General features: G+C 37.9%; 1 protein-coding gene across 11 annotated transcripts in view; it reads right to left on the bottom strand.

Moving 5' to 3' along the window:
• The window catches only part of TCF12 (transcription factor 12), a 159,947-nt gene that overhangs the window by 90,854 nt on the left and 50,285 nt on the right, over positions 1-18,808 (bottom strand). For all 11 annotated transcript variants that reach the window (XM_065076967.1, XM_065076968.1, XM_065076970.1 and 8 more), the window contains one exon: positions 15,461-15,563. In XM_065076967.1, coding sequence (XP_064933039.1) covers positions 15,461-15,563 — 103 coding nt within the window. The remainder of the gene's footprint in view (positions 1-15,460; positions 15,564-18,808) is intronic.

Here is an 18,808-nt window from a genome sequence, read left to right as displayed (position 1 = left end):
ATTCACAAGTACATAGTGTATAAATTAGTAAACTCTATCTTGTAAGATATAGCTTTGATTGATTCACTCACTACAAATTAGACAAGCAGCGCTGTTTGGAAAGAGGGAGCTACAACTTAAGGAACCATTAAAAACAAACAAACAACTTAGCGTGTCAGCGCATGGTAACTGGTTACATGGTTAACCTGAGATTGATTTCTGCAAGATATATTCATAGTATCACAAATACAGAAAAATTAGTATTTACAATCAACAGAGGTAAAAATGGGTTGGAACTTAGGACAGTTGACAGTGAAGACTGAAAGGGTTTTATGATTTCTTGAGAAAAATGGTTAAATGAGGTGTAGTCAATGCAAGCAAAATATGTGTATTTGCTCCGTATTAAAAAAAAAAAAACACTTTATAAAATGATTTCAACAAATAAAAGTGCAAACTGAAAACATAGCTAAAATTAGGTCTGTACTTCCCCTAGTAAATGCAATTCTTTTAAAAATTCAAATCCAAAGAAAATCTGTAACACTACTAAGAATGTTCTTTAACAACTATAGAAACATTCAAACCCAGCTACAATTGAATACTTTCAAGTTTAGATAGAAATTATTGCTTAACTGGTCCATTTTATCTAATCATCTCTGCTGACGTTAGTCAGCTTTATCCAGGGTCAACAAAAACTATTCATTTTACGTTTTGCCTAACGAGATTCCTTATGATCAGCTGTTGGCATCAAGCAACAATGTCTCATTTCCATCCAGGCTTAACAGCTGGATTCATTATAAAAAAAAAAAGGAATATTAAACCTTGAGCAAGAATAACTGGCCTTGACTTCAAAATAGGTGTTTTTGTAACTAATCGTGCTGTACTTCCAGGTTCTAAATAAAGTTTTCATTCCAATACAATTTTTTCAGACTACATACATTTCAGAATTTGCAGTAGCCGTCAAAGTTGCAAACATAAGAAAGCCAACAAACCCCACATTTTTAATGAGAAATCAAAAAAATCAGGACAAGGAACAAGAATTTATCAGTGAAAGCCTCGTTGCAAAGAAGAATTGGAATTACACTGAGGCTGAGGAAGGTTTTTAAACTGTTTTTTTAAGGTACGATCTATGTTCTGTGTTTTGTTTTTACAGTAGTTACTGAGTTGTTTTTAAGGAATTGGTATCCTTTATATTCTCAACAAAAAGCAGGATTTTTAAGTTGCAACAGAGAGAATGTCTACGCTACTTTGAGCTATTCTATATTTAAAGGCCATTTGTGATATTACAACAAAAATATTTTTCTCAAGATGGATAATTATCTTAAAAAAAAAAATATCCTCGGGGGAAAAAAAGAGTCTGTAGGTTTGTTTTTTTTTTTTTTAGCTTTACCTTCCAAAACAGAAAAGAAATGAGCAGCTCTCCCAACTTATTTAAGCAAATATTTGAAAAGCATCCAAGTACAGAAAGGAGAAAGGCAGCGTAAGTTATAAAAGGTGTTTCTGTGTAAAAATCCAAGACATGAAATCTAGTCATCTAGTAATTCACAGTTCCATTTGCACTCTCTTTAAATCACTGCAGAAGTCTGCTCGTGAAAACAGGTGGATGTTGTCGGGGAGGCAGCATGGGAGGCAAAGGGGCCACCTCCTCCAGCTCCACCTCCTCCCAACAACAGGCCTTGGGTGGGTACGCAGGGAGCGCCGGACTCTCCGATCACACGGGAGGGGGAGAACACAGGAACGGACTGTCAGAGACAGCCCAAAGCAAAAAGGCACAAAGGGTAACAATAGAAATCATTCAGAATTAAGAAAAAAGAAAAGGAAGAAAGAAAACTCAAAATAAAATTTACTTGCTGTAGTTTGCCACTTCCTTGCCACAACAAAATGCATCTTGCCACACCAAAATGGTTGATGCATATCGTTTCAGATCACTGAATTTGAAAACTGAACAGCCAGATATGCTACAAATTTTGAACTAATTTAAAGAGCATGAATGCCATTAAATCCTAAAAACATTAAGATATACTTCTAAAATGTTCTCCATAGTGTGGTCCCCCAGGCTCCCCATAGCAAATTTATGGAGCCCTGAAAGGAAACAGCTGACCAGATATCTACTCAGTATCTTGAAAATTCAGGCTTTAACACCAGCTGCCACTAATCCTGTCTTACAGGCCAATACAACCAAAGAATGTATCCAAAGAGAGACACAATCAGGAAAGCTACGAAATTCATCACACACATTGTTTTATTAGCTATTGAAAAAAAGGAAAACAAAACAAACAAAAAACCAAACTAACCAACCAACCAAACAGGAGCACACATTCTGGACAGTATCCTGCAGTTACAACCACTTGACATGATTCTTGTAACAAATTAGATTTCTAAAAAAACAAAAAACAACCTTCAAACAAAAGAGTTTTAAAGTCATACAGTCGTTTCAGAGCCAAACTAGTTATCTTTGTGCCTTATTTCTGGTTTTGGTCAGCAGTGTCCTCTGCGTAGGCGTTTATATGATGTGACCCCTTTTGGCATTTACAAGTGGAAATAAAATGTGATAAAGTTTGGATTTACTACTTTCTAAAGTGGTCACGGCAAAGTAAGCTCAGATGGCTGGTTGAACACAACATCCATAGGGAGACAAAGCCACCCCAAAGGTTTTGTGGGCAGAAAATCTTTAGGCAAAGTGATTCATCATGTGTAGCAAGATGACTCTGACATGCAAAGATTCTTGCCTTGAGCAGCACGGTACATGCTACAAGGCATCAAGTGTGCTGAAAAGCATCCACACGCATCTCGGAAGCTTCAGTAAGAGATGTTTTAAATGACAAAATACTGGACACTAAAATGTGTATGTGAACTAGCTTTTTGCAGAGAAAAGCTCTGGCATGTCCTTACCCATGCTGTTGACCTAACATAAATAAGCAAATTTTTACTAATTTTACATTCAAACTCACACTTTCAGGGTCCAACCAAAGGATATTTTCACATCTGGCTCCTATTCCTTCTTCCAGTGTAACTAAGCCATAGCCTTGCAGGTTTGTTTAGAAGTTGGCCATCAATAAATTATTATTTTTCCACTTTAAAACATATTTTCCTATACTGGCTTTTATTATCCACTTATCCATTCACTACAGCTTCTAGCCCGTCTAACAGAGGATCACAGAATGCATTGCTACAGCTCCATTGCAATATGAGAACAAACTGTTTTTACCTTCCAAATCTAGTGCGCAGTTCTGTGTCCTGTGAAGGGAACACTCACTGTACTACACTGCACCCTGGGTAGAATCTACACTCAAACACCACTCAGCAGGTACCGGGTTTGAAAGTACAAATGTCGCGACAAGAAGCAAAAAGACCCACACTGGGATGGAATCCCACCAACAGCACTGGCCCGTAACAGGGGCACAGAGAAAGAACCATGAAAACACAGAGCGGATGCGAAGAATAATATGCTCTGAATTTCAACGGTCAGATGTTACAGCCAAATAAGTACCACACTGTAAGCAACAATGGAGCACAACCAGATTTAAAACTTTATTTAAGATGAAGGAAACGAAAGTAATATCCACAAGAGCAACACATCTGCACAAAACCACAAAAAAAAAGGCCTTTCTTAAAACAGTCAAAAAAGTCAACAGACCAAGGAAGCCAGACCAGCCAGGTAGAGACAGGAAAAATCCCAGAGCGCAGCCGAGCGCGAGCCTGATGGAAGAGCTCAGGTGGAACCGCGTCCTGATCCAGATGGGTGCATTCGAGGGGCAAAAATACAGGTTTAACTGCACAGTAAAACTACACTAAAATTATACTCGATAGATTTGAGGACAGATGATTCTGTTGATGATATTAGTGTAAATTAAAGTTTTCATTATTTTCTACCACTGATATTATGGCATTTTTCAAGGAAATAAATTGGACCAGTGACACGTAATTGCGTTGCGTTAACAAACAGGAAAGCAACAAAAAATACATCAAGAAAATAGGAGAGATTGGGTAGAAGGGCATGTGACAACTTTAAAAACATAGCTTTCAGTTCAATAGCTGTGCTGAAATCGATTATCAAGGGAATGAAGATGCTTCAGAGCACAGGTTAAAAGAAGAAAAAAAAAGTTACTGGGGCCTGGATAATATTTTCTCCTGATGAATCACTGCCTTTCCATTTGGCGATTTATTTCCCACAGGTTTACTGGCATTTGCACCGTGTCTCTATCAGACCAGGCTGTGCCTGTACTGGGGGAGGCACAGAACAGAAACTCGGAGTACAATCGACAGGGAAGCTCGCCTCCTTCGGATCACAGAATGTCAACCAGGCACTAAAGACCCAGTTAAAAGTCGGTATCTCGAGTTCAAGGCATTTGTGCTCTCAATTTTCTTCTATGTAGGTAAAATGAGACAAATCAATACAGAAAATCCCCTGTTTAAAAAACTGTTCTTTACCTTTAGGCCTGTTCTAAATATACTGCTAAAAGCCCATCGTTTATTGTGTATAAATAAACAAACTATCCTACGTAAAATGGTTACCAAGTGGAGAAACACATGAGCTGTTTTCTTCTGCCAACAAACGAGATTCCTTTTCCTAGTTCGCAACTGTGCCCCTGAACCAATGAAAACTAGCCGTATTTCTCCTGCTCCAAAATACTGAAGGAACAAATTTATACTCAATTCATTTAACAGCTTTACAAATTTGTTGGGTTTTTTTACCACGTAAATTTTGAACCACATTTCTAGAAAGAGACATTTCTAATCTAATAGCAAAAAAAAATGAATGAAATAAAGAATATACACATATACTGGGCAAAAATATTCATTACAATTGTGCATGTGGCTTAGTGCCAGAGAGCTGTCAAACAAAGGAACAAAATCATACAGTTGTTTGGCACGCAAGGCTGAAATCGTTGTGAAACATGCACTGTTTATAAATTGTCATTGATGAATAAAAGCAGTGAACAAAAAAATTAAAGGAAATGCAGCCAAGCACCAGAAAGACAAGCCAATCACCGCTCCTCCTCCCACCGCTCTCAGTAATCAAACAACACTAAATAACCCCCAAGCTCCCACGATGCTGGGCAAGAACAACACAGCGCGCAAGGTCAACTGCGCATCGCACCCACGAGTGACGACTCGAGATTGTGCTCCCGTAGCTTCACCCAACGCACCCACACAAGTGACGGATTCAGACACCTGAGAATAAATGGCATGTGCTTTCCTTGGCTTTGTTATTTATGAAGTAATATTTTAAATACTAGCAGTATGAATGACATTTATCTTAATCTTAAAAAGATCAATCCTAGAAGATGTAAAAAAACCCAAACTTTCAGTGATGGTAAAATATATTAGCAGATCTTTTACCACAAAACACAATGCTGCTGAAAAAAAATACTATCTCACCTATCATTCAGGAGAAAGACTGAATTCACACCAGGTGGAGGGATAACAGTTCTTTAACTTCAAACTAAGACAGAATTGTATTCCAGAAAATAAGCAAGAGCTCAGTTTCTGATCTCACCTATCTGTATCAATTCCAGTATCTTTCAACCCCAAAGCTGTACAATAATGCAATACATTGATAAGGAAACAAAATCTGCTCCAAAATTAAAGACAAAATAACTTATAAACGTGCCAAAGAATTTTCATTTCTTGACTGATATATAGAATATTAAGGTGTGCTAAATGTTTTCTATAGTATAGCACACATATCATCTTCTGCAAACTCCTGTGAAGTTCAGGTGATGTGATCAGAAGATTCTCTACAATATTGCATATGGCAATGCAACTTTTGAGATAGGTAAGGCATATTGAAGAAATATGGTTCTGTAAATAATTAATTTTTGTAAATCTCTATTCAGGCAGATCAATCAGCCTGTAGTTTAAGTTGGAAAGTACTTTAAGACTCCAAATAAATATATAAATAAATTAAATCTTAGGTGGCAGCTTGTAATGCACTAGCAATACATGAAACAAATAAATGATGTCATGGGAAAGAAATGAAAGCAGTCAGAAACAAGCGTTATTTATCACAGCAAAAAAGGCAGAGTACACTTTGTTGGTACGATGCAGAAAATGTACTTAAAACTGCAGTACCCTGATAAAGAGTGTACAAGTACACGCTTCCCTATCTCTGCAGAACTTTTTTAAACATGATATGAAATTATTTATGATACAATCATGCACTTAGGTATTCAGTGCAGATCCCAGGGATCAGCCTTGAAGCTTACGAGCCTGTTAACAAGTCACACATGACTCTCAAGACTTCTGCTCTCTATGTTCCATTGTATAAGAGGAAAAAATTTCCAAATGTCTTATTTGTATTGCATTTGTGCCTAAAGTGCCAGGCTTGTTTTAGAGCTCCCTATTACACTGAGAAGTGAACTGAAATTTTGTTACAGTTCTTGTGACAACAGTACTGGTTTTGCACACGGTCTGTACAATCCCAATTGGAATTTACAAATTTTACATTTACAAATTACATATTCTAGTGCGCTTGGATCCCAACTACCCTTAAGGCTTATGGCCAGACCTCAGCAGTTTTAGGAAAAACTGTCAGTCTCAACTTATTTCTATAGTAATTGCTGTGTTTCTTCCCGATTCCCATTTCAATGAAGCCTTTTTATTTCATCACTGAACTTAAGGCTACCACTTCCTTTAAAAGGAATCAGTAGCAGTAATCCCCAACCCCATCAGTTTATTTAATCCCGGATATAACACAGCATCACATAAAATGACGTATCAACTCCTATTTCATCTTCATATGGGGGACCTCTGTGTCTTCCAAAACCATCCCCAATCAAATAGCATCCTCCCTCCATCAAATGCCATTCTGGTAAAGCTTCCACAGGCAAAGATAATGAGGTTTCTTTTTCTCAAAGTGACCCTCCATCTGGATGCCTAAGAAATAATCCTGCAGAATTTTCAGCTGACTTCCCAATACACATATTAGAGTGTTAGAGTGACAGGAGCTGAACACCCATCTGAAAGCCACAGTGCTGTTAGCCTTCAGAAAAGCGTAAAGAGACAGCAACTGAGAACGCCTCACAGGTACAGCAAGATAGTACCATCACTTAACAGGAGTGTGCAGAAGAGCAGAGAAACTGCAACCCATTCTGTTAAAATCATTCCTGCACTTTTCAGAAACAAAACTGTGGTGCAATATTGAACTTAAGTGAAAGTGTCCAGACATTATTAGCAAAATCAATTTAAAAATTTTTGATGATACTTGTTTCATTAATTGGCTATACATAGGCTCAAGCATTGCACACCTACAGCAGCTTAGAACTCTAGGGAAAATGCAGTGGCCACCCAGGCAACTCACAAAACCAACAGTGTTAGAGGTCCAATGCCTTCATGCAATCTAAAACCTAAAATTGCATCTTTAACAGGCTCACTCATTCCATTTCTATTTCGCTTTCCCCATCAAGATGTCCATGTATCCAAACAAGGTCAGGTTTCCAGCAGCAACAAACATTTGACTCACTAAAACCCAGTCTCTGAAGAAAACTATTTACGACTTCAAATCATATTAATGCAAATACTATGGTGCCCCAAATCACAAAAGCCACTTGTTTTGGCACAATCAGTCTAGTTACAACATTTTGGTTGATCAGTTCAGAATTTAATCACTGGATACAGGCTGCTGCATTTATTAAAAACTGGACCGCTAGCAACTGACAGGCTACAGCTACATGCACACAAGAATTATAAAAAAAAATTAATGGAATGAAATAGAGATTAAGTAAATGATTTTTATGCACCTGGCGATAAGCAAACATCTTTATTGCAAAACAAAGACAAGCCATGAAAAATTACAAAATTATCTTTTAATCACCAGTGAGCTTTCTCCTGTCTCCTATTTGAACAGGATAATAGTTATTATGTAGATCCCTGAGCAACTGCCTCATGGGGAAGTTACATCACCAGGATGGGCAAGAATCACCCCCTCCTCCCTTCTCCCTGGGAAGGAGCTTGGCGCCTTCAGACAGACTGAAATGTAAAATCCTACCGCTTCACCCAGCTGATCCCATCCACTGCAACACATCTACAAGTGCCCAGGGATGGCAGGAACCACAGGAGAGAAATATGCCCTTTCAGCATTTCATGCACTGATGAGCCTTGTAACAGATAAACATACCCTACAGCAGCTAAACTGACATGTTATAACAAAGAGGAAGTGCAAGACTTAAAAATTTCATCAGATGACTATTTATTCCCCCTTTCAGAGGCAGAGTACACTGTGAATAAATCAACACTCAAACGTATCCGATTGCATTAACTAAAAACCAAGCTCTGCAGAACAAATGTTATCAGAACTAAAAATATCTCAAAGTTTAAAAGCCACAGACTTGCATGTTTAAATTCCCAGACTGGCAATTCAGAAGTACATGGTACGACCAAAATTCTGGGTTTAAGCATGAGAGCTTTTTGAAGAAGGCAACATTTCATCTTCCTCCAACACATTATAACAGTAGGTGCCATTTCCTTTTCCGATTAGCGCACAGTGCAAGCAACGCTCCTGCCCAGGGGCACCCAGATCTGTAATTCTGCTTGTGGGACACGCTGCGGATTTGCAGAGACTCTTACGAGTCCTGTGACAGCACCTGTGGCACTGGTAGTACCCAGTGAAAAGTATCAGTGACTCTTCCTGGTATGATGTTAAATCATATCGTTCAATAAATTGTCAAGGACACACTTCTTCACTTTCTTACTTGCCAGAAAGAAAACCTCTTTTCCTTGAAGCACAGCACTGCAGACTGAGTCTGACAATGACTGCAACACTGATTTGGAGACAATAAAAATCTACTAAACTTGCACAGTACTACCCATACTCTTTAAGGATAAACTCCCAAAACACTCCGGCACACTCAAGTAGGGGGTGGCTGCCCAACAGGGAGGGGGACGGCCGACCCCATGTCCCTGCTCACCGGGGGCGCCGCGGGCGGGGAGCAGCAGCTGGGCCTACCTGGCAGAGCCCACCTGAGCGGGGTCGCTGGGCCCCTCCGCCGCAGCTGCGAACCAGGGCGAGATCAAAGTCTCAAGGGGGAGAGCGCACAAGCCGACACCTGCTCCAGCATAACGTTACAGAGGACACGAGCTCCCTGCTGCATTTGTAGAAAGCCTTGAGGTATTACTGTATTTAAAGAAACGTTAGGAAAGCTATTTGATTGAAATATTACTATAAACAGAAGGGAAAACCAAGCTTAACACACACTCTTGTGAGCAAAAACCCAAGGGTAAAAATGCCGTGCACTTAGCACTGTCACTAAATGACTGTGTAATTTAATTTCCCAGAAAGCCATTAGCTTTCACAAAAGGAAAATGAAGAGCAGACGAGAGCAATTCCTTGGTGTGAGTGGAATTTATTTATTTAATGTAATACCTGGGGGGAGCAGGGCGGGGAAGATAACCTGAAAGTGTGTGAACCGATGCAAAACATCTCAGCTCTAGGAAGCTTCAGCCTGCAGATGGGTGGCTCTGCACCAGCAGTAACCAGCATGTCAGGTCCGAGATTTTACAGGTACGAGCGACCTGAAGCTGCCTCTGACCCGCACAGCGCAGTGCAGCCAGGGCCAGGAGCATCCCAGAACAAAAGAACAACCTCACTGCCAGCATGAAAAAAAAGGGGGGGGGGATGTAGCTAAATTTATTTAAGGAGCTTTTATATATTCATATATGAAGCAAATTATATGTATAATTACCTGGAAGAGAGGAAGAAACCATTGAAATTTAACTTAAAACATTACTCTGGGTTCGAAATTTTCATTAGAAACAATAAAATACTATAAAATTCACATTAGGCTTTTGGTCCATCTATAATATATAAAAAGCATCAATCAAGCAACTAAGCATAGTGACGTGCCCCAAAAGGAAAAACAAACATTCTTAGAAGGAAATTGAAATGTGAAACATCCATTTGCCATATTAATGCTATGCAATGATTTGGGGGCAGGGAGGGGGAAATATATATATATATATATTTAAAGGAATAAGCCTATCTGAAGCAACCAAACATGAAACTTTATTGGTGTGAAGCAACGGCAATTCTTACTTTGGGAAAAGTAGCCATGATGTATTACCTAGAGATCAGCTGGGACGTTCGTATTTTCAGCTTCAATAATCAAAACAATAACTGATTTGATAAAAGGTAAAGATAATGCTGTGAAACTCCATGATGCCAGTTACCGTAAACTGAATTTCAAGGAACTTTTCCAGCATGGGAAGTTTACAAGCTATGGCTTGTGGTGAACCTGTGTCTTAGAGCAGGAGACTCATACCCCTACGTATTGTAGCTGTGGGTGATCTTGTAGTTGCATCTTTTTTACTAAGAGAAGTTTTTTCTGAACTCTTAGCCTACAGTAATATTTGACAGATAATTATGCACTATGTGAAGCCTATCGGCTATCCTTTTAAAATTTTCTTTCAACTTACTGCCCTACCCCTGTAAAATGAGATGAACTGAAGCACTTGTCATAATCTTTATTGTGGCCCTATTTTGTAATTTTCTTCTTTTAACATTTTCCTCTTTCTTCCTAATGAATTCTCTGAAGGATTCAAAATATTCTGTCCCCAACATTCTTCAAGTTAATACTGATGTCGCTGCATATAAATTATTTCAGATCAATCTTGCCATTAGTCATGTCTCTGGAGATCTCTTCCATTGTGATGCCTTTTTTATTCCATGTGTTCAATTAGTAATGACTACAGAAGGCAATTCAAGGAAATCTAACTATTATTTTGGACAAATACCAGGTCTGCCAACTCACTATTTGCATCTGCCCTCTCCTTTCCTAAAATGTAATTAAAACAAGATTCCTAGTAAAAAATACAATGGCATCGTTCTTAACGTTTGCCATTTTAATAACTATTTACCCTTACTTGCTTCCTGCTGTTGCCTTCACCATCATAAAGTCATTTGATAACAAGCTCTATCTCTCTGATTCCAAAATTCCTTTACTGAAGTGCTACTGAGGAAGACAACTAGCAGTTTTCCTGAAGATTAGTTAGATTAACTACAAAACAATTCCGATGCATGCTTCCTTTTAATTATCTTTTAAAGTTCAAAAGCCTCTCCTTTTACTGAGAACAACCTTTCCCAAATTAAGGTTTAAAAGGCTTACATAACTTGTTCAAGAACAATATCACTACTGGAAAGCTTACAGAGACTTCAGCTATTTACCACATTGCTGCAAAGATGCCCCTAATGTTCATCTTACTGATGTCTTAGCTGCAGTGCAAACCTACTATGTTGGTTCTTTCACCTTTTTATTTCCATCAGGACAAGAATCAGGCTTACCCTTTATATTCACCAAACAAATAGTATACAGTATAATAAACTATATTTTGAGTAAGAATCTGAATAATTTCTAGCTCTAGTTACTGTAAGAGGCTTCTACTCCCTCTCTCATAAATACTGACTGATGCGTTTTGACTTCCCTGCATTGTCAGGTCCTCCATACTCTAAACGCTGGCCATAAGAAAATCTCATGGCCACACCTGGCATGAAGTGGGTTTGTTAGGAAGAGGAGCACCAAGATACTGTCTGAGGTGTGTTAAAACATCAACAGATTATATTAAATAAACTAGCAACTACACCTCTGCAGCTGGTCTGCTAGAGTTGGTGAGCAGGTGAGACCAGGAAGATGCAAATGATCTAAAATCCTCCATTCCCACATGTTCAGTTCCTGGTTATGACAGTTTCCAGTTACCTTAGCTGAGAGATCTTCAAACCCTGTGGCTAGCCCAGGAACATCCAAAACTCTAGATTCAACCCAATTAAAACTGTAAAGCAACTAGATACAAACAAACAAGCACACACACACAATGAAGTATACCTGAAAGAAAACTTTGAAGAATGATCTGTCTGCTTTAAGGGACTGATTTCGACATCGCAATCCAAGCACCACCTTTTCACTCACTACTGACTAAATATTTTAATGACTTTTTATCATGTACAAGCTTGTAGAACTGTATAATACACAAACAACAAACACAGAGCACAAAATTTTGCCTTTATCCTTTCTACCTCTTGTGGAAAGACAGACACACAAAAGAAATGAAGTCACCCGCTTCAAATTTTCAAGGAGGGCCAACAAAAAACCTCTTTAAGCTACACAGTATTTCAAAAAGATGGACCCAATTTCAAAGCAGCAGTGATTTCAAACTGGGTCCATCTTTTTGAAACAGCATGTATATTCAAGAAAGATCTGCTTGCTTTCTTCTTGGTCAGCACAAGTAGGAAAGCTCTGTAGAAGCAAGTCCGGGGAACAGCACAACAGAAGAGACAACACCACGTGCTTGATGGGTCCTGGCAAAAACTGACCTCCACTTGAGAGTGCAGAGAACTAAAAGGCAGCGTAATTACAGAGAAAAGAATCTCATATCCTTGTGAATAGTCTTCTAGAATGTAATTAAAACAGAAAGTGTTGAATAAGCAAAGATTATCAAGTCTAAATGGAGCTACAATACCACCAATATATCTTAGCCTGATTTTCTACGTATCTCTATGGATACTAACAGACTACATTGGTGCCAAGAGGATTCAGTGGTTTTACTTAAAATACAAGCAACAGCCCTTCTTTTTTTATACTACCAAATCAACAGGATAATTCTGGAATTCATTAGGGAAGAACACTAACCAATCCAACATAATAGCTTTACTTCCTCTGCAAAACACTTCAAAAAATATCTAAATGAATATGGAAATGCATATTTCTGTGGCAAATTGTTCATTATTGAATCATTATCAACTCTTGTTAGACAAAATTTCTCTCTTTTGCAATGTACAAGATCATTAAAATGTTTGAGAGCTCCATCATGAAAGACAGTGGCACTTTATAATCCACTATCTCTTCAGGCAAATATGCTTACGGCTGAACATAATACACAAAATAACAACATCCCCTTGACACACAATTCTTTCTTTTAATGGTGCTCTTAAGTGTTGACAGCAATGCTGAAATATGTTGCTGCTCTCTCTTTTTTTTTTTTCCAATAGCTTTTAACTATTTCAGAGATATATTTCAATCGTGAAAAAGTGTTGGGAAGGGATGTGTTTCTTAGCTGTTCAACACGGAAACCCAGATACTCCATCGCTCCTGCTAGCCTAGTGAGATATTTCCTGTAAACTCATATCACAGAATCATTTTGGTTGGAAGAGACCCTTGAGATCGTTCTTAGCTTCCAGGTCATTTTAACCTTTGAAGATCACAGAATAATCAATCAATGCATTAAATATCATCTACAGTAACTAACAAAATCAATGTTTTCATTCTGTTTATGGGAACATGCCCACAATTTGATATTAACTGTGAACATTTTTTTTTGTCTAAAAACAACTTAAAAAGAAATCTATTTTTCAATAATCTGACAAAACCAAAACAAAACCTACACCACAACATAAACTGATACTGGTATTACACAGAAAACTACTACTCAATGTTTTTCTGTAGCTTTTATCATTCCTCTCTCCAGACTTTCAGCATCAAGATAAGCTGCAAAAATTAATGACATGAAAGTATGATATATACAGAGCTGCATCCTATACTGTAGCATAAGTAAAACAAATCCAATTTTTTGCTATGACAAGCCAAAACCCACAGGTGGAATACTTCTAAAGTCATACTTCTGTAGTTTTGAGGGGTACATTTCTTAGAGATATGGACTGAAAGCATTCAATAATTCTTTGCTGCATATAAAAGGAGAAGACATACTATTGCTCCAACCAACCAAAATCTGTAAGAACTGTTAGCCATAAAGTATTACAAAGCTATTTGAGTTCACAGCTGCTTTGGGTGACTGACACATACACATCTTGCAATTCATTAATTCTCTCTCTACAAAACAATCTCAATGAAGGCACCCTCTCAATAAAATTATATCATTAACACAGATCTATGGGTAACGGAATCACCCACTGATCTCCTAAATAAAACTAAAAAACTAAGAAAAGGTAGTTGCACCAGTTAATTTCTTCATATATTTAAAGGCATATATTGTTTAGAAATCAGATTGCTCAAAATAAAAGCATGAGCAAATAGTCTGCCTTTGGGAACACAGATTATTAAAAACAAACAAACAAACTTTGCCACGTAGTTTCACAAATAAAAATAGTATCAGCTACAACGCCTAAAGCCATTCTATACATGCTACTGATCAAAACACTGCAGAAGCAACTGAAGTAATTTGTCTTCTTACTCTTTTGTATTAAAAAAAGACAACATATTGGAAATAGTACTGGGGGAGGCTCTACTCTGCTTTACCAAAATAACTAAGGGAAACTACATTTTAGCTTTACTGTCTTCAAATATAAGTATTATTGACCAATTGACATATACTATCTCTGAACAAGGACTACAGAGACTGTATTTTTTAAAAATACATCTTTTTCAGGTTCATACCTGAAGGTTTAAAGGAAACCCTGGTTTCAGCAGTAGCTGTGCTTTGTCTGCCTCTATTTCAGGGGAAATTAAAGTAGTAAACAAAGACTGAGCAAAGTAGAAAGATTTCCAAAAGAAATTGCAGACCACCAGGATTTGGATTTAGGTAATCCACTTAGATTACCATGGCTATGTCTTAAAAGGACAATACTGAGATCACAAAATAGGTCATGTCTACAAGACACAGAATATATAAGTGAAACAATGTCAAATGTACAAATTTAGAAGAAACATTCCGAGTCATCCTCAAGTTTAAGATACATCAAAAAATTTGTCCCAAGATCATGTATTGCAAAACAATAAATATTTTGAAATCAACATTTTATGCTCCAAACTGGAACAGGAAAGAGCTTCAAACGATGCCATCAATACATTAACATGTTTCAGGTGACACAAACGTGCGGGAAATGAAGAAAAAGCTTTCAATACCTAAGCCCACAACAGAACACACATTTTGCTTGCTTGTCTTTCCAGTTCCAAAAGCAGAAAATGTTGGACACCCACAAGCCTGGAAAGCAGTAAGAACATTTGCCTGCAAAACGGGAACTCACTTCTATTTCTTAGAAGTGACAACACTTCTAACACAACAAATATAAAAGAAATTAGAAAATTAAAGATAAGAGGCAAGCCCTCAAATGATTAACTGAAGAAAAGCCTAAAGTAACTAGTTCAGGAATCAACAGTGTTAGAAAAAGAATATGTATTTTTCTAAATGCACAAATTAAAAATTGCCATAGATGTCTTCTCAGAAAAAGTTACGAAAAATTCAGCTTTAAAATAATTTAAAATTTACAAGAGAAATGTAAAAATCAAATAAAAATATATCAACTTTCTAGATCAACTTGAGAAAAATCTAGATGGTTCCTTCTTCTAAGAAGTCCTGGACAACGGCCTTTGAGGAATTTGCCAAACATAAAAAGATTTAAACAGGAAAGTCACTATTACTATAAGAAACAGAGCAACTTCCAGATGCTTGACATGTCAGGCTAGACAAGGGAATGAAAAATGTCTCCTTCTGACCAAAGAGGCTTTGAGGGGATACTCGTAAAGAATTACCTACTTACCCATCAGATTTGAGTTCATGAAAGGTGTCGGGGACAATCCTTCATGGGGCCCTAATCGACTGTCATTCAAGTGATCACTGTAATGAGGACTGTCTGCAAAACCCTAGGGAAAAAAAGACCAGAGTATTAAACAGATTATTTGGCAGTCCTTCTAATTGAGTGTAATGACACTTTCCTAATTAAATGTGCAGAGTCACAATTGGTCATTAATCACAAAAGTTGGCTTTCGGGTCTCTCTCACAGAAATCACTCCCTGCTGCATTTTACTTACTCTCCCTCTTTTCTTTCTCCCCCAAAGAGAAACCACATAATTTCCTAATATGCTGCATCCTCATGGACAATATTTCTAAAAACTGAACAGTACTGAGATGTTTTCATGTGTGAATCCTCTTAGTGCTAAGTTGCTAACCACTGGGACAGTAAAATCAGTCTGAAGAAGTTGAAGCTCTTTTTTTTTTTCCTAAGGTCTCTCTTTGTATTAATAAAACAACATAGTAAAAAGATCAGGAAGAGTCACTTACATTAGGAAAAAATGTTAGTGCAAATAAGAAGAAATTCCATTTCCCTTTGCAGCTTGCTATTAATGTTACAGATAAATAGGCATTTTGACACTATCACATTACCAAATAGCATAGCTCGCTGACCAAAGGTTTACTTCCCAATAGTGATTAAATAAACAATTTTGTCACCCAATTTGCAAACAAGCACTCAAACCAAAATGCTGGTTTGCACTTTTCTAGCATGAGTAGTATAGCCAACTTAGCAGGCTTGGAGTGTCCTTCTGCAGTCAGGAAACACTGGCTCACTGACAGCTTGCACCAAAGGTAGAGAGACAGAAAACACAGACGTCCCAGGATGCACATATTATTTAATTACTTAAAATTATCTTTCGTACATTTCAAAATGCTTTCAGCTTTTCCATATAAAGGTATTTGCCATTCAGACTGATCAGATGTTCACTGAATCACTTATTCAGTACCAAAACATGACAGATCCGGCCCTCATAACTGCACGTCCTTTGTAGCCAAAGTTTTGAAAAACATTTTGTAAACCTTGTCTTACAATTCTCACTTACTCACTTCTCTAAGTCTGGTAGAGGTAGAGAGACACCTAAAGCTCAGGCCTCATTAAGGGAGGGGAGAAGATTGTTCACAGCTACCAGAAACCATCCCAAGTGCCCTGGGACTATAAAATCATCAATCACTGAACATTTATCATTTTTTCAGACCGCAGGCTCACATTCAAGACAACATTAATGGGGCTGAAACAGGCCTCCCTATCTGTGCAGGCGCGCTGTCAATTCCACCAAAGGGCTGGTAACTGAGGGCTAAAGAACTGTCAAATCCCTGCCGCTGCTTACGGATGCATGTCACAACTCTTGCCGCTGTTCAGCTCTAACAGCAATCTTCTGGGAGTCCCAACTCCCAAATGAATCTTTGGCTGACTTTATCTACTTCAGAATCAGCGATACACATGTGATAGGCATTCAGAAACAATCTTAGTGACATTTACAACTTGGTTATGACCACAAGGGTCCCCTCTGGTAACCATGACCTAGCCCCGTCTGTCAGACAAGCAGCGTGGAGGAGCAGCTGCCGAGGAAACCGAGTGGCTCCTAGCTAAGGTCACCACATGTGGTTTATTTTTATGCTGAAATGAAACAAAAAAGAAATTAAATCTGCTGAATAAAGAAACAAAAAATTTGCAAATAGAGGGCCAAAAAAAATAAAGCTCCTAATCAGGTAGCTTCCTACTCGGCTCTCTCTTTTCACTTGTTACCAGTTTTTTTTTTAAACCATTTTTCCCCTAAGACAATACTTCAACTCTATTTTATTTTTAAAAGAAAAAACTAGGAAGGACACTATCAGCGATGAAGGGAATCCATATCTCGGATGCTCAGAAAGTGGTGCCCAGATGAGCCCCAGAAATGGCAATCTTCAAAAGATCTTTATTTACAATATAAATAATAAAACAACTGCAAATATAACAAGAATAAGACTCATTTCATACGTGGTTGCACATCATGCAACACCATCTACCCAATGCACAGGATTAATAATGCTCCCCCCCAAGGTAATATTAGGTAATATTGTATATTGCCCCCAGAAACAGAAGTATTGGAGAACTGGGTGAGTAGTTCACATCGAAAAGAATGTTCTTCCTTCTACTGTCAGAATTCCTTCAAATAATCCTTTACATCACGTTCTTTCCATATGTCTGCCCAGTTTCCCACAATGTACTTCCACCCAGTCACCACAGCACCAAAGTCATGTTTCTACACCACCAGACCAATCAACTTCTTTATCTACCTGAAAAATGCTCTAAGAAGTCCTTCACAACACTAAAGCCATTGAAAACACAACATTTAATATAAGGTGGAAAATGTACTACGGCATATACAAGTTTTTTAAATAGATTTGTTTTTTCTGTACTTGAATTCAACTCCAGAATAAAATTGTCAGGTACTTCATTCTTTGCCATGCATGACAGATTGTACACTCGTGCAGAGTGTAACCTCTCTCAGCCTTCATCCACAGTGCACCTATGTAAAGAGGCCTTAACTTGGCCACTATTCTTGACACCAGTTATTCAGAGTGTTAGCAATGAGTTCTGGATTATCAGCTCAAGCAGCAGTTTTGTTTGCAATTAGAAAACCCTCGGCTGATTCCCACATATAACTCACCCACACTAAACGAACACAAAATAAACACAAACGCATGCAGTTTTGATTTAACAAACTTCTTTTGCACTTCACAACAGCAAATTAAGCAAAAGAGTTTTAAGGACAATGTTTTAAATTACGCAGTTATTTTAGAGCATTCTTCACATTTAAGCTGTACTTCAAATGAAATTGCATTCCTGATACCATTTCTTGCTTTTACATCTGTATCGTTAACTTACATAATAAACAGCATAAAGTTCTACTGAGAAGAGCTGTAATCAATCATAGATGAAAACTTCAGAAGCTTCCAATAGCTTCTGAGAAGCCACTGGAAGCTTCTAGTCATACAATCAGGGCTTAAAAAAAATGTCTTTAACAAAGATGATGGTGCAAATTGACAACACTTGTTTAGTGCTTACAGAAGAATGAAGTCAAGAGCCTTAAAAAAGTCTGCAACCCAAATAAAGGATAGTGGTTTCTTAAAAGGTGCATCCCACCTGGGTGACTGGAAACTCAGAACCATCTTGTGTGTTCCACCCTTACATAACTACTACAAAAGTAAGCTTTAGCCTACCCAGAGGAAGACAAAACTTTTCTTTCTGCACTGGTATAGCCCAAATAAAGCTTAATGGGGGCTAACTCTTCCCTTCTAGCAGTTTGTAATGTTGTCACTGTTCACTTTGCCA

This window comes from Columba livia, chromosome 11, assembly GCF_036013475.1.
Source record: "Columba livia isolate bColLiv1 breed racing homer chromosome 11, bColLiv1.pat.W.v2, whole genome shotgun sequence".
Taxonomy (NCBI): Eukaryota; Metazoa; Chordata; class Aves; order Columbiformes; family Columbidae; genus Columba; species Columba livia.
The sequence above is the reverse complement of the archived record's forward strand: the minus strand, read 5'-3'. Positions and strand labels throughout refer to the sequence as shown.